General features: G+C 41.2%; 1 protein-coding gene across 4 annotated transcripts in view; it reads right to left on the bottom strand.

Annotated features, from left to right (window-relative positions):
• OBSL1 (obscurin like cytoskeletal adaptor 1) overlaps positions 1–25,054 on the bottom strand; it is a 149,970-nt gene that overhangs the window by 86,217 nt on the left and 38,699 nt on the right. For all 4 annotated transcript variants that reach the window (XM_070728524.1, XM_070728511.1, XM_070728531.1 and 1 more), the window contains 5 exons: positions 14,063–14,332; positions 10,300–10,560; positions 4,672–4,977; positions 2,570–2,845; positions 450–725 (listed from right to left, as the gene is read on the bottom strand). In XM_070728524.1, the coding sequence (XP_070584625.1) occupies positions 450–725; positions 2,570–2,845; positions 4,672–4,977; positions 10,300–10,560; positions 14,063–14,332 (1,389 nt within the window). The remainder of the gene's footprint in view (positions 1–449; positions 726–2,569; positions 2,846–4,671; positions 4,978–10,299; positions 10,561–14,062; positions 14,333–25,054) is intronic.

Genomic DNA, 25,054 nt, shown 5'->3' with positions numbered 1-25,054 from the left:
GAACTGACCCAGGGGAAAGGCCTTCTCTGTGGCGGCCCCGACCCTTTGGAACCAGCTCCCCCCGGAGATTAGAATTGCCCCCACCCTCCTTGTCTTTCGTAAACCTCTTAAAACCCACCTCTGCCGCCAGGCATGGGGGAACTGAGACATCTCCCCCGGGCCTATATAGTTTATCCATGGTATGCTTGTGTGTATGTTTTCTTTTTAATAAGGGTTTTTTAAAATGACTTTTAATTATTAGATTTGTTTTATATTGTGCTATTATTGTTGTGAGCCGCCCCGAGTCTGGGGAAAGGGGCGGCATACAAATCTAATAAATTGAATTAAATTGAATTGAATTAAAGTGTGAGGCATTAGAAAGGTTGAGAACCAGTGCCATAAAAAGACATGTACCTTTACACTATAAACCCTCCCTGCTTAAATCAAGATTTTTTTTCCTTTCCACTTACCTTTCACAGTCACAGTGAAGCTGATGGTATCATCTCTGGCATCACACGTATATGTCCCGGAGTCCAAAGGGCAGGCAGAGGGAATCAGCAGCTGATGAATGTAGCCTTCTGACTTGGCACAAACACCATTATGCAAAGCTATAGGATTCCCATCTTTGAGCCAGCCGACAGGGGCATCAGGCATGGAAAGCTCGCATTCCAGAAGCAGTGGCATCCCAGGAAGAAGAGTTCGGAGTCTCCTGGCCTCAGGCACTGGAGTAATATGTACCCGTGGAGCTGAAAGGAATACTTTTGCAGGTAAAATCTATGCATAACAGCATTCGTTTCATCTTGGGCTATTCTTGTGATCATAACCACATTAGACCATTTTGTATATATTCCAACCCACCTAGGAAACCCTTACATATATGCGGGGATGCAGCTGAAGCTTTGCATTAGTTGTCAATCAAAGAAGGCAAACATACAGTTTGATATAGTTCTACAGAGGAATCATTGAATCTGTCACCTGCACCTCTATAACTGTCTGGTTTGGTTCTGCAACCCAACAAGACCGACTTCAGAGGATAATCAGAACTGCGGAAAAAACAATTGCTGCCAATCTGCCTTCCATTGAGGACCTGTATACTGCACGAGTCAAAAAGTGGGCAGGGAAAATATTTACTGACCCCTCGCATCCTGGACACAAACTGTTTCAACTCCTACCCTCAAAACGTCGCTACAGAGCAGTGCATACCAAAACAGCTAGACACAATAACAGTTTTTCCCTGAACGCCATCACTCTGCTAAACAAATAATTCCCTCAACACTGTCAAACTTTTTACTAAATCTGCACTACTATTTCTACTAGTTTTTTCTCATCATTTCTATCATCCTTTTCCTCCCACTTAGGACTGTATGACTGTAACTTGTTGCTTGTGTCCTAAGATTTTTATTAATACTGATTGTTTCTTCATTGCTTATTTGACCCCTATGACAATCATTAAGTGTTGTACCACATGTTTCTTGACAAATCTATATTTTCTTTTTTAGACACTGAGAGCATATGCACCAAGACAAATTCCTTGTGTGTCCAATCACACTTGGCCAATAAAGAATTCTATTATATTCTATTCTATACAGTAAATGTGAACACTGAGTTTCTCACACAGCCTTTGCAGGTGAGTGCATTATATTTGCAAGCAAGTCATGGGAAAAACACAGCGTAGCAGGCAAGTCAAACTTCACATAGAACTACACTATTGGATCTCATGATTTTTGGTCTGTTTATCTAATTTGAAAAGGAGGCTGTCAATAGAGCCAGCCGCAGCAGGGGAGGGGAGATATACTATATGCTCGTCTTTTAATTTTCGTGTGTGTATTGTATATTGCAGTGTTTCCCAACCTTGGCAACTTGAAGATATTTGGACTTCAACTCCCAGAATTCCCCGGCCAGCGAATACTGGCTGGGGAATTCTGGGAGTTGAAGTCCAAATATCTTCAAGTTGCCAAGGTTGGGAAACACTGGTATATTGTTTAGATGCAAATGTATTGTCTGTCGGTATTGTTTAAATGTTTATATGTAAATAAAAATCTTTTTTTTTTAAACCACAGTGATGGGTTCTTACTTCTAATAAGAGTAGCCATAAAATGAGCAGTGGTGGTGCAATGGTTATAAATAATGCAGGGCGCTGTATTGCAGGCAAACTCTGCCCCCAGCCAGGAGTCTGATCCTGAATGGTTCAAGGTTGACTTAGCCTTTCATCCTTCCAAGATCCGTAAAGTGAGGACCTAAATTGCTGGGGGAAATATACTGTACTGTAAACCACTTAGGGAGGGCTGTAAATTGCTACAGAGTGGCATATGAGTCTAAGTGCTATTGCTACTAGGGGAAAGTGCCTTTTACATCCAAGCATCCTTTTTGGATTAATTACTTCTCCAAAGCAGAAAAACAGAGATTTGCCAACCTCTCTTATATTGCAGCCATAACCTTATCCTCGTTCTGTTCCTACAATGTAGATGCTACAATGTAGCTTCAACAGTGAGATATAAATTTAATAAACAAAACAAACAAACACACACACACAATTGTTTCTGAGTTTGTAATAGTACTGATCTGTTCTCAGGACCAGCTAAGAACTCACCTTGCACATGTAACATTGCTGATTCTTTCACACCATTGGCTTCAAATCGCACCTCGGACCCATTGGCAGCTAGCTGCACATTTTTGACCTGCAAGGTATGGCTCGCTCCACTGTGCACGATGTGGTACTGGTGGTCTTCCTCTTCCTTTGCCAGCCTCTTCCCACTGAGGAACCAGCAACCAGACATGGGAGCCGAAAGCTTCACTGAGAAAGTGGCATCCCCATTGATGCAAACTGTCACATCTTGCAGTCCCTCCTTTATATGGGCTCTGGGCACTGTAAGAACAATCAAAGGTTGGGAGAGTAGCGTCAGCCCTACAAGGTAGACCATGCTAAGGAACAGACTAAGGAACTAAGAAACAGACCAAGAAACCATGTAGACTTGGGGCTACTTTTTTATTTGTTTGTTTGTTTGTTTGTTTGTTTGTTTGTTTGTTTGTTTGTTTGTTTGTTCGTTCGTTCATTCATTCATTCAATTTTTATGCCGCCCTTCTCCTTAGACTCAGGGCGGCTTACAACATGTTAGCAATAGCACTTTTTAACAGAGCCAGCATATTGCCCCCACAATCCGGGTCCTCATTTGACCCACCTCAGAAGGATGGAAGGCTGAGTCAACCTTGAGCCGGTGATGAGATTTGAACCGCTGACCTTCAGATCTACAGTCAGCATCAGTGGCCTGCAGTACAGCTCTCTACCTGCTGCGCCACCCCGGTTCTTTTATTAGAACAGCCACAGTATCAAAAACTTAATAACAACAACGAGTCGGAAGGGACCTTGGAGGTCTTCTAGTCCAACCCTCTGCTTAGGCAGGAAACCCTACACGACTTCAGACAGATGGTTAATCCAATTGTTATCCATTTGCAGGTTTCTCTTCTCTTCCTCCCTCTTCTATCTCCACGAGAGGATGGGTGGAGCAGTTTGCTTGGACTGTTTTCATAAACCACTTTCTTTCTAGACTCAAGCCTTGTTTACCTGGCTGTTACTATATGGAACCTCTTGCTCATGAAACTTCTTTCAAGGCCCTCTTTTATACTCACTACAAGTAATTTAAAAAGAGGCAATGCAAGGAACCACACACAGGCTGAAGCTATAACCATTCCAAGTTATCTATAATTATGTATAGAGAAGGATCTTGATGGAGAGCTATTACCAAATCTTGCAACTTCCAAGATTTTGCAATTACAGCTGCTTTCAATAAAACTAAGCCTTCCTGTAAACAGACCTAGTTATATCTCCATCAAGGTCATATTTCTTAGCCTCTTAGCCAATTAAATTTATAGTTTGAGACAAATCTGTTATTACGATTCTAATCATTTGGATTTGCACATCTAGGCTTTAAAAATGTGAGCAGCTGATCGTAGATTCAATAGTGGGTGCATACACATGGCTAGCACTATTTGCAAAGCCAAGCATTCAGGATAAACTCCTAAAATAAGCTCCAACTCCGAAAGGAGGGGAAAAAGGAAAGTATTCAGCAACTTGAATATGTAAGAAGGGTGCAAATGAAGAACAGCCAGTTGGGGAAAGCAAACTAGTGCATTAGTGCAGTGGGGGAAGGAGGAAGAAGCAACTGACTAGCCCAGTGATGGCGAACCTATGGCAGGGGTACCACAGGTGGCACACAGAGCCATATCTGCTGGCACATGAACCATTGCCCTAGCTCAGCTCCAGTGTGCATGTGTGTGCCGGCCAGCTGATTTTTGGTTCACACAAAGGCTCTGGGAGGGCGGTTTTGGCCTCCAGAGAGCCTCCGGGGGGGATGGGGAGGGCATTTTTACCCTCCCCTGGCTCAGGGGAAGCCTTTGGAGCCTGGGGAGGGCGAAACACGAGTCTATTGGGCCCACCAGAAGTTGGGAAACAGGCCGTTCCTGATCTCCAGAGGGCCTCCAGCGGGTGTGGGGAAGCTGTTTTCATTCTCCCCAGGCATTGAATTATGGGTGTGGGCACTCATGCATGCGCAATAGCGTGCCCGCACACTCTCTTTTGGCACCTGAGGAAAAAAAGGTTCGCCATCACTGGACTAGCCAGTGCCCGAGGAACCTGCAATCAAAACCAGAAGAAAGGAATGCTTATGCAAAGGTGTTGGGAGCAGGGAGGCTTACCAAGATGCACGGACCCTGGGAACTCCACATGCTCACTGCACCCATACTGATTGGCAGAGCATACACGGAAGCGGTAGTCAGCCTCCTGGGGCACACCGTCCCCTGGAACTTCAACCATGCTAGCGACATCCGTAGTTAGACAAGGCACCCACTCGGCCTCTCCTACAGTCTGCCTCTCAAGGATGTAGCTGCTTGGCGGGCTACGGTGTAGATCTGGCGGTGGGCACCAGGTCAGGAGAGCGGCATTGCTACGCATAGTGCTCATCCTTACTTCCACAGGGGCACTTGGTGGAATCCTCTTGGCACCTAGAGAGAGAAAAAAGATCCTTTAGGTTATCTTCTTCCTGCAATAACCACCTAATCCCCATGAATCTTATGGTGTAATTAAAACTTCTGAAATATCTGCAATGTGCAACGAATGGAATGGAATGGAATGGAATAGAATAGAATAGAATTCTTTATTGGCCAAGTGCGATTGGACATACAAGGAATTTGTCTTTGGTGCATATGCCCTGAGTGTACATAAAAGAAAATATAGATTTGTCAGGAATAATGCAGTCTAACATTTAATGATTGCCATAGGGGTCGAATAAGCAATGAGGAAACAATCAATATTAATAAAAATCTTAGGATACAAGTAACAAGTTACAGTCATACGGTCCTAAGTGGGAGAAAATGGGTGATAGGAATGATGAGAAAAAACTAGTAGAAATAGAAGTGCAGACTTAGTAAAAAGTTTGACAGTGTTGAGGGAATTATTTGTTTAGTAGAGTGAAGGCATTTGAAGGAAAACTGTTCTTGTGTCTAGTTGTCTTGGTGTGCGGTGCTCTATAGCGACGTTTTGAGGGTAGGAGTTGAAAGAGTTGATGTCCTGTGACTGGACTATTTCTGTCCCAAAGATGTAACTGACCGTAACTTATTAATCTAAGCTTGGTATTTAGGGATAAAGTTGTCTTTAGGAAGACCCACAAATTATAAATAGCAATAGCATTAGCATTTAGATACTGCTTTACAGCCATTGTGGTTTACAGAGAGCAAGCATATTGCCCCCAACAATCTGGGTCCTCATTTTACCGACCTTGGAAGGATGGAAGGCTGAGTCAACCTTGAGCCTACTGGGATTCGTATTTCTGTAAAATACATTTCTGTAAGTGAGAAGAATCCCACCCATAGTCTGCATAAAAAGTGTGCCATCTTCCCATTGAATTTCCATCTCCACAGGAATCTCTTTCAGATTAATGGCTTTCTTCCAGCCCATTCCTAATTCCAAGCAATGTGTCAGAACTAAGTCTTTGCAGTTAACTGTACCATATCCTTACGGTTGTCAAGAAAACTACAGGGACATGAGTATGACATCACCTGGAGCTGAGCTTGACTCAAAGCAGAAATAATCTTTCTGTGCCGCATTATGCAAACTACAAGTGATGCATAGCCCCATTTTGAGACACCTCTCCCTCTCAGGTTCTCAATAGCAAAAATTTTAATGGCAAACTCCCAAGGTGTTCTGCCGGGCTCTATGGTATGAGTCTCCTGAAAATTCAAGGTTACAAATTTCAGACACACACACACACTTGAAAGTTCAAAAACAATGTTCTTTATCACAAAAGTTCAAATGAAACAAAGCACCCTTTTTGTATAGCAAAGAGCACTCGTCCCAAAACAACCTGGTAGTCTGTACAATCCCCTTAATCAGTCCTTAAGTACTTAGCTAGCAGCTGTGAAGGAACGTCACAGCCCTCCTTCTTCCACGAAGTGAGACCCCCAAACTTTGCTCTGCTTTGGTTTCAAAGTCGTGAAAAATCAACAAAGTCCGGAAGCAGCAAGGCACAGTCCTGAAGAACAACGATCAGATAATCTTCCACAACGGCCCAAGCCAGCATGCTATTTATATCAGCAGCTCTAATTGCTGAAGCCCCACCCAAACACAGGTGGCCTCTCTTATCTCCTGTAATATTTCCTCAATTGGTTTCTTCTATGCATAAGTCTGCGCCTGCGTGGGTCTAACACTTCCTCATCCGAATCAACCGAAGATAATGGAGATTGGCTTCCTGGGCTGTGTGCCAAGCCCCCCTCTTCCAAGTCACCCACACCTTCTTCTTCATCCGATGAAACTGCACTCCCTGACTCTGTTGGCAATAAAACAGGCCTATGACATGTTGATGGACCCTGTATCCACCTCCACATTCCTTGGGGCAGGAGCTGGGCCAGAGCCAACCACAACACAAGGTATAGTGACACAATCTCACAACAACATTAAGAAAACAAAATATAATTAATATTTAGTAGCATTCATTTAATTAAAGGGCTAATTTCAATTGTTAATTGTTGTGAAAATAAAAAAATAAATTTTATTATAGTTTGTTGATTTAAAGAATTGTATGATAAAATGATTAGATAAAATTGTGTGATAAAGTTATTTAACGAATGGGATGATTTGCACATATATGAAGGTTGATTTCTCAACGGGATAATAGCAGTGTATGACGGGAGTTAAGCTTATGTAATAATAAACTGAAGACTTAGCAAATGCTTCAACACTAAGCAGGAAATAACACAAGGAAGTGAGTTGTCCCTAAGCTGCCCGATGTATTTAAAGTATAAAAAAATGCTTGGGATGACATTATAAATATGTTAATCAGGACAGAAAAATGTATTTCATTTTATATGCAGTCATTTTGCCATATTGTTGGCTGAGAAACTGAACAGTTTGTGGTGTACATTGCATCCTACAGGGAGGCATATGAATTCCAAAATTAACATGTCACAGTTACCGGTAGTTGGTTTTGCATGTAAAATAGAATGACTGAAAATTATATGTAAGTGGTGGAGGAAAACTAAAAGTATGCAGATCATTTTTAACAGAATATTTATTGCACATGAGAAATGGATGGAGAATTACTGAGAGAAATACAAATGCTGCACAGCTTCCTTTAGAGTGCCACTTTTCAGAATATATTTTAATTTTAGCATCAAAGGGAACTTCCCAAGTGCTCCTGAGGAAGCAGGAACTTGAAAGATTGCTGGACTGCAGCAAAAAAAACCCAACAACAACAACAACAACAAAGACAACTGGTTAGAAAACCTTTCTATTCATGATGAACCTGTTCCCAAGATATTTCAAGTACAAGAACTCTTGATGAAGAGTTATTCATACTGAATTCAGATACAGATTTCTTAAATGCTGGTTTAGAGTTGCTGCAATTGCCTACAGATATTGCTGCAAATCTCTGCTGCAAAGGATTTGTCAGGTAAGCCTGGTTGCAGGTGGCTGCAAATGGGCCAACCCAAACAATTCCCAAATGCATTGTGTAGAGCTGTGCGTCCTGCATGCTGATTGGTTGATCCAACTTCCTGCGTCCTGCATGCTGATTGGTTGATCCAACTTCCTGTTCTATGCTTTGCTGTTTGAGTGCCCCCACCACCACCAGCCAGAACAATCCATTTGCAGAAATATAAATGGAACATATATAGTATGTACCTGTCCCTATACAACATATTCATAAGCTCTCTGATGCTAGTCTACTTGACTAACTAAGAGTTCTTCTTGTTTCCCCCTTGCTCTCCCCATCCCACAACCACAATTAAGATTCTAGAGCTGCATTCCTTCAGTTCAATGCCTCATGTGTTAGGCTGAAATCTTCCTCTGTCGTCCCCAACCAGCAATGCTGGGTATGGGAGTTATAGTTTTATATAAATGGAGGACACAACATCAACGATAAGGGCCTACAGAGTTGGCCTTCTTCGGATCCCGTCAGCCAAACAATGTCGCCTGGTGGGGCCATGGGGAAGGGCCTTCTCTGTGGCGGCTCCAGCTTTCTAGAACTAGCTCCCTCCAGAGATTCGTACACTCCCTACCCTACTGGCCTTCCGCAAAGCTGTTAAGACCTGGCTTTTCTGGCAGGCCTAAGGCCACTGATCGAATGTGATACTGTTCAGATCCGGCCATGAGTGATATGGAAAGATATGTATGGTTTTATTAGGGGTTTAACTGAGTATTTTAAATTGTTTTCAATGTTGTTTTTGTTGGAAGCCGCCTAGAGTCCTTCAGGAGTTGGGCAGCATTCAAATTTGATAAACAAACAAACAAGCAAATAAACAAACAAACATTGGAGGAAGCTGTCCAACAGTTATTTGATTCTCTTTTAAGATAGATGATCAGAAACACAGGAGCCTAGAACCGATGAACAGGAGGATGGACAGACAGATGGACAAAATAAGAACCTGAGGCTTTCCCAAGGATATCTAAAATTTTGAAGTCATTTTCAACATAAATGTAAAGCTCAGATATATGGTTGATGGATTATGAAATCAATCCCGTGAAAAATTCCATTGTACATTGTAGTCTCAGGAGAAGAGAATGCAGATTCCAATTGTTCTAAACCACATGTGTATGAAGAAGAAGAAAACAATTGTAGAGGTGGATAATTTCTAGAACTAGAATATTCAAACATGTTTCGGTAATCTTAAATCCGAGGCCTACTACTATAACTACTATACTTCTACTCATTGCTTAGATGTTCCAAAGACTGATGCCCTGTTTATATGGGCATTTTGAGTGGTTTCTTTCCAAGCATGGATTAGGACAACCGCTATAAATCTTCTACCCTGTGACAGCAGCTGATGCTACATGTCATCAGTAGGAATCTGATAACAAGTGGAGGCCTATGAGAGACTGCTTGATAAGTAAGATTATTCGGGGGGGCGCGAGCATCTGATAAAGCCAGATATAATTTGCACTTGTCCATGCCAGTTTAGTAAGTAACAAAAGCCGCTGCATCTATGAGCACTAGATTGCTTTGGAAATATGTTTGCTAAAGATAAAACATTGGTTTTACAATCTGGAACAGTGCAACGTGACAGTACAGTACTGTAATGTCATTCTTCTGTCCTGATTTGACATCAGTTCTAAAACAGCTTTGATCAAACTAGATCATTGCCAAGTCCTAATAATTGAGCATAATTTATTATTATTATTATTATTATTATTATTATTATTATTATTATTATTTATTAGATTTGTATGCCTCCCCTCTCCGTAGACTTTATTTTTATGTATTTGTCAAAACATGTACAAGATAACAGGTATAGTAGAAACATAAACCAAAGCAAGTAGCTATAGGTAAATTTGGACAATAGGGCAGTAGGACAGGGACGGTAGGCATGGATGTACACTTATGCACGCCCCTTACAGACCTCTTACAAATCGGGCGAGTTGACTGTAGACAGTCTAAGGTTAAGGTTTTTGGGGTTTGGGGAAGAAACCAGAGTCAGGTAGTGTATTCCAGGCATTGACCACTCTATTGCTGAAGTCGTATTTTCTGCAGTCAGGTTTCGAGCGGTTTACTTGGAGTTTAAATCTATTTTGTGCACATGTGTTGTTGTAAATTTGTGGTAGATCTCTAGATATGGCAAGCCCTCTTTGTCCCAAAAGTTAGGCATCATTAAATCTAAGATATGGGATAAGATAAATAATTGCGAGCTCCCAGAAAGAGGTTCATTCGGTGAACAATGTTTATGTCAAAAGCAAACAGAAACACATTGAATGACCCCCTAGGCAGAAAACCATGATATAAACCAAATAATCCCTCCTCCTTCCCTTCCTCCGTCCCGTTTCCGCTCTCTACTTACATTTCACACGAAGCTGCGCTGAGGTTTGTGAGTCTCCCGCCATGAAAGTGATCACTCCCGCATCCTGCCGTGACACATGTACCAGTACCAAAATATGTGTTTTCCCAAAGCTCCTGATGAGCGTATGTGGGGCCTCAACCAGTTCTTGCCCATTTCGGCCCCAACTTGGTGCTTCCACAGGTTCCCGGGTCTCCACATAGAAGGCTGCATTTTCCCCTTCCATCACATCCAGTTTTCGTGGCAGGCGCTTTACAATGAGACCTGAAGGAGGGAGTTTGCTCAATTACTATCAGAATGGAAACCCAAATGACAGCTGTCGGCAAGATTGCAAGTTGCAGTTACTGCTATGTTACGGTGGCCATTTACTAACAGCCAGAAAGAAGGACTTTGATTTACATTATTCATATTACAGAAATGTAAGGTGGTGGTTCTCAGCCTGGGGGTCAGGAGGACCCCTTTGGGGGTCAATGGGTCATTTCACGGGGGTTGCCTAAGACCATGGAAAAAGACAAATTTCCCATGGTGTTAGGAACTTAAGCTTCTATTCTGGCACTTTCGAACATATTTTTACAATCCAACCCATCAGGCATTATACCAGATCCACCTCATATAAAGAAAAGACAATCAAAATGTTCTATAGGTGGCATATACCTCCAGCAAGGCTTGCCAAAATGTACACAAACTTTAAACCCAACTGTTGGAAATGTGGAGAAACACATGGTTCTTATTTTCACATGTGATGGACTTGTACACAAATTAAGGGAATTTGGCACAAACTTCAAAAATGGATACAAGAAATAATTGATATTAAATTAGAAATGAAACCGGAAATATTTTTGCTTGGTATTATTGGAAAAAAGATGAAAAAGGAACAATACTATTTGATTCAACATCTAATAACAGCAGCAAGAATAACCATAGCCCAATTTTGGAAAAATGAAGCAATACCGAACGAACAGAATTTAATTAAAAAAAATATTGGACTGCGCAGAAGCAGACAAACTAACATTGGAGCTAAAAGAGCAAGAAAACTCAAAATATTACCAGATTTGGAATGACTTTTACACATGGTTGAATAAAAAAATAACATAAAAAACAATTATCAGTAGTGCTGCATTAAAGCAAAACCAGTCAAAGAATTAAATATAATTTTTTTCGTCTTTCTTAATATAATATATTTTATAAGTTATATAGTAATCTAATATCACAAACTATAAACTATATCCTATAGATAAAACCAATGGTTACTATACCACTAAGAATATAAAAGGAGGCTGTCGATGAGTCAGCCACAGGAGGGGAGGGGATGTATATTACATCCTTGTCTTCAATTGCTTGTTTGTATTGTGTATTGTTTTGTTGTAGATTAATTGTCTGTTTTTTATTGTCTATTGTTTATATGTAAATAAAAACCTTTTTTTTTTTACAGTGGGGGTGTCCCTCTGCCTTCCTGCCAATCAGCTTAAAGCTCTGTTGGGAGAATTGGTGCTAGACTTATGGTTGGGGGTCACCACAACATGAGAAACTGTATTAAGGGGTCGCGGCATTAGAAAGGTTGAGAACCACTGCTGGATTTTCTTATAGAGAGAATACAGGCAATCTTTGACTCACGACCACAATTGAGACCAAAATACTTGTTGTTAAGTAAAACATTTGTTAAGTGAGTTTTATGACCTTTCTTGCCATAATTGTTAAATGAATCACTACAATATGAATCTGACTTGCCCATTGACTTGCCCATTGAGTCAGTCAAAAAGTCACAAAAGGGGATCACATGACCCTGGGACAGTGCAACAGTCATAAATACAGTATCAACCAGTTGCCAAGCATCTGGATTTTGATCACATGTTCATGGGGCTGCTACAAAGGTTCGTAAGTGTGAAAAACGATCAAAAATCATTTTCAGTGCCACTGTAACTTTGTAAGGTCACTCTATGAACTGTTGTAAGTCAAGGATTACCTGTACCTACTTGGTAACAGTTTAAATTTTGGAGTTTTATTTATTTATTAAACAAATGTATATGGATGCCCAACTTGCACAGTGGCTCTAGGAGGCTCACAACAATCCCACAGTATAAAACTCCGCATGCAGTATACTCTATATCTGTGTTTCCCAACCTTGGCAACTTGAAAATATCTGGACTTCAATTCCCAGAATTCCCCAGCCAGCATTCGCTGGCTGGGGAATTCTGGGAGTTGAAGTCCAGATATCTTCAAGTTGCCATGGTTGGGAAACACTGCTGTATATATTACAGCACAGTATGATGTACTACAGAAGCTTGTAGTGAATTGCTTAGGAGGGAAAAGACCAGAGTCTTTTTCCACAAGGTAATCAAGGCTCTAGTTTTGGTCTACCACAGGCAATTAAAATTGTAAATCTGTATTTTGTTAATAACATAATTTGCTCAGGGCGCCTGCTGAATCATCTGTGCAGTTGCTAACGTCAAAGCTCTTGCTCCGATAGGGTTCTTTATCATTACCTTTGAGTTTAGACTGCACAAAGCTTCATATCCAAGGACAGTTTCAAACAAAGCCTCCCCTCTTGATGGTTCTTCAAACAAAGGATTTATCCTATTGTACACTGCTCAAAAAAATAAACAACACAATATAACTCCAAGTAAATCAAACTTCTGTGAAATCAAACTGCCCACTTAGGAAGCAACACTGATTGACTTCACATGCTGTTGTGCACATTCAACTTTGTACAGAACGAAGTATTCAATGAGAATATTTCATTCATTCAGAATGTGTTATTTGAGTGTTTCCTTTATTTATTTTTTTGAGCAGTAGACAATGTGTAAACGCTGAGGCTGGCAATCCGTTAAATTTTTTTTTTTTTTAAATCTCTCTTCTGAAGCCACCAAGTAACTCACTCAATATCAAATACTCCCTGGAGGGCAAGAGGATAAGGCCTAGACTTCAGAAGCAGATATATTGACATCTCCAGCTCTTGGGGGCAATTAGCTGTTATTTTTGAGATTTTATTCCAATCCGCAATAAATATTTTTTTACTCTAGTCAAGTCATGTCTGTGAATAGGCTGCCAAATTGAGTTGAGAGCTGAAGTAAGGTTAATTTTGCGCAGACATGTGATGAGCTGCTGAGCCCAGGTATCAAGTGTCATAGCGACTGGTTAGGTCACACAGAGTCGGCCTTCTCCAGGTCCCATCAGCCAAAGAAGGTCCGCGGTGAAGAGCCTTCTCTGTTGCGGCCCCAGTCCTCTGGAACCAACTCCCCCCAAGATTTGTACACACACCCCTGCTCGCTTTCTGAAAGGCATTAAAAACACATCTATGCCAGCAGGACTGGGGTCGTGAGTGATAGTTCCGCTCTGGCCAGTGGTATGAATCAGAGATAACTGATGGTTTTATATTGGGTATTTACTTCTACTTTTCTTAATGTTTTAACTGATTTGTGCAATTTTGTTTTATTTTATCCTGTAAACTGCACTGAATCCGCGAGGAGAAGGACGACCTATAAATCAAATGATAGATGGATAGATGGATGGATGGATGGATGGATGGATGGATGGATGGATGGATGGATGGATGGATAGATAGATAGATAGATAGATAGATAGATAGATAGATAGATAGATAGATAGATAGACTGAAAGACAGACAGACAGACCAAAAGAAAGAAAGAAAGAAAGACCGAAAGAAAGAAAGAAAGAAAGAAAGACCTGAAGGATTTTGCATATAAAAATATTATAATGTACTCTAATAATTTATCCGAACTGATACAATTACTTCAAAACACCTCACCTTGCACAGAGAGCTCCCCGATGCTGCGGCCCTTGCCTTCCATGTCACACAAATAAATGCCGTCATCATCGGCCCGTGCATCACGCACCGTCAGCCGCCTCAGTAGGCCCTGCTCCTCCATCAGGTACTTGGGGCTGGGGTGCAGGCGCTTGTCTTCCAGGTACCACGCTGTAGGCATTGTCTCCAGAGGCACCTGGCACTCTAAGACTGCATCTTGATGCTCCAAGACCTCTACATCCATCAAAGGTGCCTGGAACTGTATCTGGGGCTCTGGAAGACAAGACAGAGAAAGACTTCACATGGAGACCTATGGGTGGTCTTCAACTTACAGCTAACAATTGAGCCCAACATTTCCATTGCTAAGCGAGGTAATTGTTTTGCTCTGCTTTTATGACCTTTTTTGCCTTAGTCATGAAGCAAATCGCTGCAGTTAAGTGAACCGTGTGGTCATTAATCCAATCTTCCCCCACTGACTTTGCTCATCCGAAGTCAGCTGGGGACAGTAACAATTTTTTTTAACAATATTTAATTATTTCTCCACGTTTCCTTATATACTGTACATCAATGCATATACTTTAAAAATATCAACAGCATACACAATTATACATTTTTACCCAATCAATCATGAATCAATATCCTATTTTTGCACCTATTTTGTTAGGTGCAAACTGTTTTGTTAGGTGCAGACTGTTATTTACCAGTCTGCTTTTCTTCTTTTTTTTACACTCCCCTCCCTCGGTCTCCATCTCCTCCCTCTACCGTCTTACTACTTCTCTCCCCCTTCCTACTTCCCTCCAACTCCTTCTCTTCTCCCTTCCCCTTTCTACTTCCTCTTTCTCCCTCTTAACCTTCGCCTGAGTGATCCTGATCCTAAATAATCTTACATTTAATAGACTGATAACATATTCCCGTACATCTTTAAATTATTGGGTGTCTCTTCTAAAATCATTATTTTTATATCATTTCTATACACATATCTATTTATTCTAGGCATTTGCTGTTAATCTAATGCTGCCTCCTCAAACAATTGTTGATCAAGTGACCCCAGGACAGTGCAAGTGTGATAAATACCTGCCAGTTTCAAAACATCTGAATTTTGATCACGTGATCGTAAATGTGTAAGTCATTTTTTAATTTGCTAAGTGAATTGTTTTAAGGACCGCCTTCTGCCGCACGAATCCCAGGGACCAGTTAGGTCCCACAGAGTTGGCCTTTTCCGGGTCCCGTCGACTAAACAATGACTTCTGGCGGGACCCAGGGGAAGAGCCTTCTCTGTGGCGGCCCCGACCCTCTGGAACCAACTCCCCCCAGAGATCAGAGTTGCCCCCACCCTCCTTGCCTTTCGTAAGCTCCTTAAAACCCACCTCTGTCGTCAGGCATGGGGGAATTGAGATATTCCCTTCCCCCTAGGCTTATAAAATTTATGCTTGGTATGTCTGTATGTATGATTGGTTTCTTAAATTAGGGGTTTTTTAATTTAACTTAAATATTAGATTTGTTTATATTGTCTTATTATTGTTGTTAGCCGCCCCGAGTCTACAGAGATGGGCAGCATACAAATCTAGTAAGTAAGTAAGTAAGTAAGTAAGTAAGTACCGGTAAGTAAGTAAGTAAGTAAGTAAGTAAGTAAGTAAGTAAGTAAGTAAAGTAAGTAAATAAAGTCTTATATCCCCAGATTCCCTAAACTGCCAGCCCAACCCTCCTCCTTCAACTCTTAAGCTTTCCCATATTTTATTTCATAATTCTCCTCTCACTATCAACTTTGTCATGGTCAGAATCCTTTAAAAATATTTAACAGCTAGGTTATTATGTGCACAATAATGGAAGAATAATGAAATCCTCACTATGGATTGTGAAAATGTCAGGAATGGGTTGCGAAAATGTCAGAATTTGCAAAAATGGCAAAAACTGAGCTGTTTGATCAGAGAGGAAAAAAACAACAAAACACACTTTTTTTTGAAAGACAAGAAGCCTTATATAGATTTTTGCTGGAAAAGCCAGAAATGAAATGATGCCTTATGGGTTTGAAGATTAAGATAGACATGGGATTAAATGAGAGGCTGAAGGAACTATATATTTAAGAGGGAAGAGGGATTATAAAATTGTAGCTATCTGTAGAAAAGCAGGTTAAAGGTCATTATATTTCTTATCTTTCCTTCCCCCCCCCCCTGATTCCTTTCCAGAGAAAGGGGAGAGAGTGGAGAAAGATTAGAAAGAAAGAGGAAAGAGAAGGGAAGGGTAATATTAGAAGGAAGGAGTAGGAGTAAGAAAGTAGGTAGTAGAGGCAGAATAGCCGCCTGAGATAGAAGGAGGGAAGTGGAGAGAAGAATGTTGGATACAGATGAAATAATATAAAGCTAACCTGGAATGTCATCTAGTTTATTGTATTTAAATAATTATATATGTATATTAAGATGTATTGAAGGTAAAGTTGTATGTTGAATGTGGGGAAAAATTAAAAAAACTTTGGGAAACAAAAGAAAATTTTCCTTTCCTTTGATTTATCTTTAATTTTATTGATAAACATAAATAAAATTGTAGGATATTAAATATAAGATGGATAATTACTAAGGAAATGGCAGTATTAGTTAAAAGTAATGAGAATTCAGAGAAATAAAACAAATAGCGATTGAAAGCGCTCAGGCGGGAATAGTCTTAGGTTGGAAGGACGTGACAAAATGGACAATGCAAAATTGGTATAGTTACATGGTGGACCACATTCAATTTGAGATTATGGACAAAAGGATGAATTTGACTAATGAAACTGAATTGCGACAACTGATGGGGCGATGGGACAAGGTAAGACGATATATGGCGAGTAGGATCCGAGACCAAACTATAAGAAACAAGTTGGAATCACTTTATAATATGTAAATAAATATTTCGCTCTTAGGTTAAAATGATTTATATAAAAAACACCCCCAATTGGTGGAGGGGTACGAATGTTTGTCTGGTGGTGGGCACAATTACTGAGCACTTGTTATATGTTGTGTGTGTGTTTTTCTTATATTATAAAAATCAATTAAATTTTTTTTTTTAAAGATAAACATAAATAAAATTGAAAGAACTCCTAGCATATTTAAAATGCTGCTGCTGTTCCTTGTGCCTCCAGAAATCCATTTCCTCCATTCCTATGGGTTTTTGTGGCATGTATTTTCTATCCAGAGTTTAATCCCCCCTGAGAAACTGTGATGAACCCAGCTAAGCTCTGTAGGATTTGCCTAGAAGGGGTAATCAGTAATAGGCGCAGGCTTAATTAATACTGAATCTTTCTTTAAAAGATGCCTTCGCTTTCTAACAAATGCTGTAGCCATCCCCCGTAGTCTTTAGTAAAGACTCTTTACCAAATTATTTACTATCCAACAAGAAAATTTTGATGATGGGTGTAAGCAGTGATGGGCTCCTACGGGAACGGTCAGAAACGCACTTCCGGTAGCAAAATTTGGAGCTCCACCCAAGAGCACCCAATTTGCACTGAAAGATGTTGAAACAAAATGCATAAGCCACGCCCACAGTGTGGTAGTAAAAATATTGGTAGCCCATCACTGGGTGTAAGGGTAAATTTAATTGCTTTAATGAATGGAGCACGAATCCCAACGACCAGTTAGGTCCCACAGAGTTGGCCTTCTCCAGGTCCCGTCGACTAAACAATGTCATCTGGCGGGACCCAGGGGTAGAGCCTTCTCTGTGGCGGCCCCGACTCTCTGGAACCAACTGCCCCCAGATATCAGAGTTGCCCCCACCCTCCTTGCCTTTCGCAAGCTCCTTAAAACCCACCTCTGTCGTCAGGCATGGGGGAATTGAGATTTTCCCTTCCCCCCTAGGCTTATAGAATTTATACATGGTATGTTTGTATGTATGATTGGTTCTTTAAATTGGGGTTTTTTAGATTATTTTTAATATTAGATTTGTTTACATTGTCTTTTTCATTGTTGTTAGCCGCCCCGAGTCTTCGGAGAGGGGCGGCATACAAATCTAATAGATAGATAGATAGATAGATAGATAGATAGATAGATAGATAGATAGATAGATAGATAGATAGATAAATAGATAAATAGATAAATAGATAAATAGATAAATAGATAAATAAACTCTCTCTTTTACAATGCTTCACATTAAACTGACAAAAGGAATATGAACACAAACATTCAATGCCGTTATTTTTTAACGTTTAAAATTTGCAGATTATTGAGAAGATGCCTCCTCTCTTCACTGGTTTGCTGTCAAGAGAAGAGGGTGGCCTTTCTCCAAAGGATTATTCCGAACAAGAACAGAGTGCTAAGTGGGTGGCATGTGGTATCTATAGCACTCAAGGGCCATACCGTCAGCTCTTTGGAGCCCACTGCTAAGGACACCTGTCTACCCCTTCAGCAAGCCAAGGATCAGAGTACAGAGATGAAATTGCAGGAAAGAGCAATGTCAAATATCTCTGAAAAGACAGGTGGGATTGTTTAGATGGTACAGCTGAGCCCACTGGTTTTGTTTCTAGAGAAAAGAGGCGCCAGGCTTAAGCCTTTTTTGAAAAATATCTTCTTCACTCCAAGGGCGCCACTCCCTTAATCAACAATGCGTAGTATCTTTACAAAGTGAGAAACAGCATGCTTTATATTGAACTGAAAACCATTTCTATTTTTTTCCCTTCCAATTTCCAGGGTCAAGAAATTTGAGTGTTAACTAGATGTTAGTGCTGAGACCCGAATGAGCTGCTCTTCTTATCCTCGGGGTGTGACAATTCGAATTCATCAAGAGGTCTCCCATGTTTGGAAAAGCAGAATCACCTTGGAAATATCATTTTGAGTGTGCCGATGAAATAAGGTAAAGGTTTACCTGTATGCACCACTTCATCTGATACTGGATAATATTACCATACAGGAAATTAGCATTTCTTGGAGAAGGCCAAGCTAAGGCTTAATTTTCTATATTCACTGATGGACTCGGAGTGATGGGTTTCACTTACCTTTGCTACTGATTGGAGATGTGCTTATGCGCAGAAGCTTCTGCGCATGCGCAGATTGTCTGTAGTGATATCTGGGCGGGTGGGTAGAGCCTTCCACTGCCACTACCGGTTCGTCCAAACTGGGATGAACCAGTAGCAACCCACCATTGATGTACTGGTTGCATTGCCTATGCTATAAATAAAGGCTCTGTTGGCTGATGTTTACGTGTATTGCAATGTTTCTGAACCCTGTGAGCTTTAACGTGTGTGGATTTCAATTCTCAGAATTCTCCAGCCAGCATGCCAAGGTTGAGAAATATTTCTTCATTCAATCATTGAATGGGGCTTTGGGGGTCAGTTATTTCCGCTATTTTGCCTACAGCCCCATCAATGTTGTTGGGAGCCACCCAAAGTTGATGAGAGCTGCATTTTTGGATGGGCGGCCACACAAATCTTTTAAATTTAAATAAATAAATAAATAAATTATAGTTAAATAAATATATAATTTATTTTAAATTTAAATAAATAAATATATTTAGATGCTAGAAATTGGGCAGAGAAGAGCAACAAAGTTGATTAGGGGACTGAAAACTAAAACATGAAAGACAGTTGCAAGAATTGGGTATGTCTAGTTTAATGAAAAGAATACTGGGAATGACATGATAGCAGTGTGCCAATATTTCAAGAACTTTCACAAGGAAGGAAGAATCAACTTATTCTCCAAAGCACCTGAAGGCAGGGTAAGATGCAACGGATGGAAACTAATGAATGCGGCTGCAGAATGCGGCTGCGAGAGCAGTCATGGGCTTACCTAGGTATGCCCATGTTTCACCATCACTCCGCAGTCTGCATTGGCTGCCGATCAATTTCCGGTCACAATTCAAAGTGTTGGTTATGACCTTTAAAGCCCTTCCCTCCAACTCCTTCTCTTCTCCCTTCCCCTTTCTACTTCCTCTTTCTCCCTCTTAACCTTCGCCTGAGTGATCCTGATCCTAAATAATCTTACATTTAATAGACTGATAACATATTCCCGTACATCTTTAAATTATTGGGTGTCTCTTCTAAAATCATTATTTTTATATCATTTCTATACACATATCTATTTATTCTAGGCATTTGCTGTTAATCTAATGCTGCCTCCTCAAACAATTGTTGATCAAGTGACCCCAGGACAGTGCAAGTGTGATAAATACCTGCCAGTTTCAAAACATCTGAATTTTGATCACGTGATCGTAAATGTGTAAGTCATTTTTTAATTTGCTAAGTGAATTGTTTTAAGGACCGCCTCCTGCCGCACGAATCCCAGCGACCGATTAGGTCCCACAGAGTGGGCCTTCTCCGGGTCCCGTCAACTAAACAATGCCGGTTGGCGGGTCCCAGGGGAAGAGCCTTCTCTGTGGCGGCACCGGCTCTCTGGAACCAACTCCCCCCAGAGATTAGAACTGCCCCTACTCTTCCTGCCTTCCGAAAACTCCTTAAGACCCACCTTTGCCATCAGGCATGGGGAAACTAAACATCTCCCCTGGGCACGTTAAATTTATATATGGTATGTTTGTGTGTGTGTTTGCTATTACATGGGGTTTTCTTAAATCGTTAAATATTTTAATTAATTGGATTGTTGTGACTGTTTTACTTGTTGTGAGCCGCCCCGAGTCTTCGGAGAGGGGCGGCATACAAGTCCAACTAATAAATAAATAAAATAAATAAATAATGACTTAGGACCAGATTATTTATGGGACCATCATCTGCCTTACATTTCTCAGAGGCTGATCAGAGGCCACAGAGTTGACCTTCTCCAGGTCCTGTCAGCCAACCAGTGCCGATTGGCAAGACCATGGGAGAGGGCCTTCTCTCTGTCGGCCCCTTCGCTCTGGAATCAACTATTCCCGGAGATCTGCACTGCCCCCATCCTCCTGGCCTTCCGGAAAGCCTTAAAAACATGGCTTTGTCAGCAGACTTTGGGCTGTTGAGCTATAACACTCTGCTCCTAGTAGCGATGATTGTTTTTATTGGGATTTTAATTACTGTATATCGTTTTTATTGTTGTACGCCACCCAGAGTCTGTCAGGAGTTTAAGTTTAATTGGATTTGGGGGATTCGGGGCAGCTCACAGCACATATAGGAGACAAACAATACAATAAATCCAATTAATACAATTTAAAAACTTTAAAAATTCTAAAACATTTAAAAAACATTCATTAACATTCACCCAATAATTTATGCTAAAAACACTCGTTGGTCAGGGGGAAGATCTAATGACCCCAGGCCTGGCGACAAAGATGAACTTTTAAACTCTTTCGGAAGGCAAGGAGGATGGGGGCAGTGCGAATCTGCTTTCAGATGTTGGGGATGATCCAATACTGGAAGTTTTAAGAAGAGATTGGACAGCCATTTGTCTGAAATGGTGTAGGATTTCTGCTTGAGCAGGGGGGTTGGACTAGAAGACCTCCAAGTTCCCTTCCAATTCTGTTATTATTATTTATTATTATTATTATTTATTAGATTTGTATGACGCCCCTCTCCGTAGACTCGGGGCGGCTCACAACAACAATAAAACAATGTATAACAAATCTAATAATTTAAAATCACTAAAAACCCCTTATTAAAAAGCAAAACATACACACAAACATACCATGCATAAACTGTATAGGCCCAGGGGAGATGTCTCAATTCCCTCATGCCTGGCAGCAGAAGTGGGTTTTAAGGAGTTTATGAAAGACAAGGAGGGTGGGGGTGATCCTAATCTCTGGGGGGAGCTGGTTCCAGAGGGTCGGGGCCGCCACAGAGAAGGCTCTTCCCCTGGGTCCCGCCAGATGACATTGTTTAGTCAACGGGACCCGGAGAAGGCCAACTCTTCAGAGAGGGGCGGCATACAAATCTAATAAATAATAATAACAACAACAACAACAACAACAACTCTGTGGGACCTAACAGGTCGCTGGGATTTGTGCAGCAGAAGGCGGTCTCGGAGATATTCCGGCCCAATGCCATGAAGGGCTTTATTGGTCATAACCAACACTTTGAATTGTGACCGGAAACTGATCGGCAACCAATGCAGACTGCGGAGTGTTGGTGAAACATGGGCATACCTAGGTAGGCCCATGACTGCTCTCGCAGCTGCATTTTGCACGATCTGAAGTTTCCGAACACTCTTCAAAGGTAGCCCCCTGTAGAGAGCATTACAGTAGTCAACCCTCGAGGTGATGAGGGCATGAGTGACTGTGAGCAATGACTCCCGGTCTAATGTTAGCTGTAGATCGAGGAGGGCGCCCAAATTGCGGACCCTCTCTGAGGGGGGTCAATAATTCCCCCCCCCCCCAAGGGTGATGGATGGACAAATGGAATTGTTATTCTATTAACACTCTCTCTCTCTCTCTCTCTCTTTCTCTCTCCCCCTCACTCCCTCTTCCTTTCTCTATTTTTTCCTCCCTTTCCCATCACAAAATACATTTTGCCTATTTAAAAAAAAATCCATTGAATGTAGATACTACAAGCTCTCTGGGTAAAGGGTGCTACTACACGGCTATTCTTACAGGCAGAAAAACCTTCCTGGTGTTTAATTCGTCTTTTTTCTACTCAACCCCATCTCGTCTCTTGTCTGACCCTCAAGAGGTTTAGATAACAGCTGATTTCCTTACCAAGAGCAGCCTCTGACATATAACTGAATCCTGTTATCTTACATCCGCCCCTCTGATTTTCCTCTCCAGGCTAAACAAATGTTGCTGCTCCTCCAGAGCCTCGCGTGGCATTTCGTCTGCTTTATCAGCTCTCTCGCTCTCCTAAGAACATTCTGCAAAATTCATGATTCCAAGCATCTCTCTTGGAAAAGCAAAGGGCCTGTAATCCATCTATCATGACCTACACAGTCAAAAGCATTTATACAATCCTATTTTTCCCTCCGTTTATCAGTTGCCTCAGTTCCATTAATATCCCATCTCTTGTCTTTCCCCATCTTTTTAATGCTATGATCTCTGCCATTCTGAAGGTCAGAGCAGCTAAACATGGAATCCTTCTTTCTATTGAGGCAGTCCTGAAGGCAAGGAGCAATCCCGGGAGCGTGTCAGAGGTTGACTGGCAGCCATGTCTTAAACAACGTTCTCTCATCAGACTGAGATCTGGCACTAAACGGAATGTTAACACTGCATCTAAAACCCAGTATCAAATATTTAATGAGTGGTTTTGAGGGAAAAAATATTCCAGATTCCCACCCTAGCAAGTTCTTCTGTTTTGTCTCATTATCTCTCATAAAAATAAATTGAATTTTGAATAAAATGTAGTAGATTTAACTATTAATTATTTAATAAAATTAAATAAGCCATGAATGTTGTGTCTCGATGTCTGGAGGCAATAAAGGCCTAGATCGCAATGTTAAGACTTCAACTCCCAGAATTCCCTGGCCAGCCAGCATGGTATCAAACCTGCAGCATAGCTGGCTGAGGAATTCTGGGAGTTGCAGTCCATAAGTCTTAAAGTTGCCATGGTTGAGAACCTCTGGTCTAGATGAGGAATGACTAGCTCCAGCTGAACCCTCATAAGATTGGATGGTTTTGAATTGTGGGACCCAATGACTCTACTGTAGTGTTATGTCTGTTTAAAAGAAATAAAGGAAAATTCACTGATTGGTTAAGACGCGGCTTTGGTTTAGAATGCCTCCAAAAATAAGCGTTTGTCAGAAAATGTTCCCGCGTAAAGAAAAAGTATAAATAGGGCAACGAATTAGCCGTTGCCCTCGTTTTTAGGAGTTGATTGTCAGAGAGAGCTGTTCTACATATTATGCCTTGTTCAATAAACCAGTTAAAGCTGAAACAGTCTCCAGTGCAGTGACTTAACAGCTAGGACTTTGCCATCTCTGGTGCACTGTCCCAGACAGACCCTGTATGCAGCCTCGTCATCCTCCTAGCCCAGGGGTAGGCAAAGATGGCTCTTCTTTGACATATGGACTTCAACTCCCAGAATTCCTGAGCTAGCATGATTGGTTCAGGAATTCTGGGAGTTGAAGTCCACATGTCATAGTAGTGCCGCCTTTGCCTACCCCTGCCCTAGCCTCATGACTCCTGCTCAAAGGGCAGGTGGCATCATGACTAGAAGGCCTTTGCACAGCTGCTTGTGCACCTGTTGTACCCTTTTTTGGATTGGCAGACCGCTTCATGCTTTACTTAGCCACATCCAGATTGACTACCGCATTGGTTCTTCATGGCACTTCCCTTGAAGAGTATCCAGAAGCTTCAGGTGGTATAGAATGTAGCAGCAAAGGCAGTTATGGGAACTTATAGAACAGCATAGAAACATAGAAGACTGACGGCAGAAAAAGACCTCATGATCCATCTAGTCTGCCCTTATACTATTTCCTGTGTTTTATCTTAGGATGGATATACAGTATGTTTATCCCAGGCATGTTTAAATTCAGTTACTGTGGATTTACCAACCACGTCTGCTGGAAGTTTGTTCCAAGGATCTACTACTCTTTTCAGTAAAATAATATTTTCTCATATTGCTTTTGATCTTTCCCCCAACTAACTTCAGATTGTGTCCCCTTGTTCTTGTGTTCACTTTCCTATTACTTTCCTACTGCACATGTTACATCTCTACTCCACAAGCTGCATTGGTTACCAGTCTGCTCCCAATTCAAGGTACTGGCTTTGATCTTCAAAGCCCTCCATGGAATGGAACCAGACTATCTGTGGAATTGCCTCTCCCTGGTTACATTGGCCTTCCCCACAGGTTCTGGAAGAGGAGTCACGCTGTAGGTGCCATCAGCTAGGGATCTATATTTGGTGGGGCCCAGGAGACTTGACTTTTCTGACATGGTGTCTGCCTTATGGAACATTCTTCCCCTAGAAATTAGATTATTAACTCCACTTTTTTGATATTCCAGAAGTCCCTCATGACATAGAAACATAGAAAGATAGAACTCTGACGGCAGAAAAAGACCTCATGGTCCATCTAGTCTGCCCTTATACTATTTTCTGTATTTTATCTTAGGATGGATCTATGTTTATCCCAGGCATGTTTAAATTCAGTTACTGTGGATTTATCTACCACGTCTGCTGGAAGTT

The sequence above is a fragment of the Erythrolamprus reginae genome, chromosome 1 (genome assembly GCF_031021105.1).
Source record: "Erythrolamprus reginae isolate rEryReg1 chromosome 1, rEryReg1.hap1, whole genome shotgun sequence".
NCBI classification, from domain to species: Eukaryota; Metazoa; Chordata; class Lepidosauria; order Squamata; family Dipsadidae; genus Erythrolamprus; species Erythrolamprus reginae.
The sequence above is the reverse complement of the archived record's forward strand: the minus strand, read 5'-3'. Positions and strand labels throughout refer to the sequence as shown.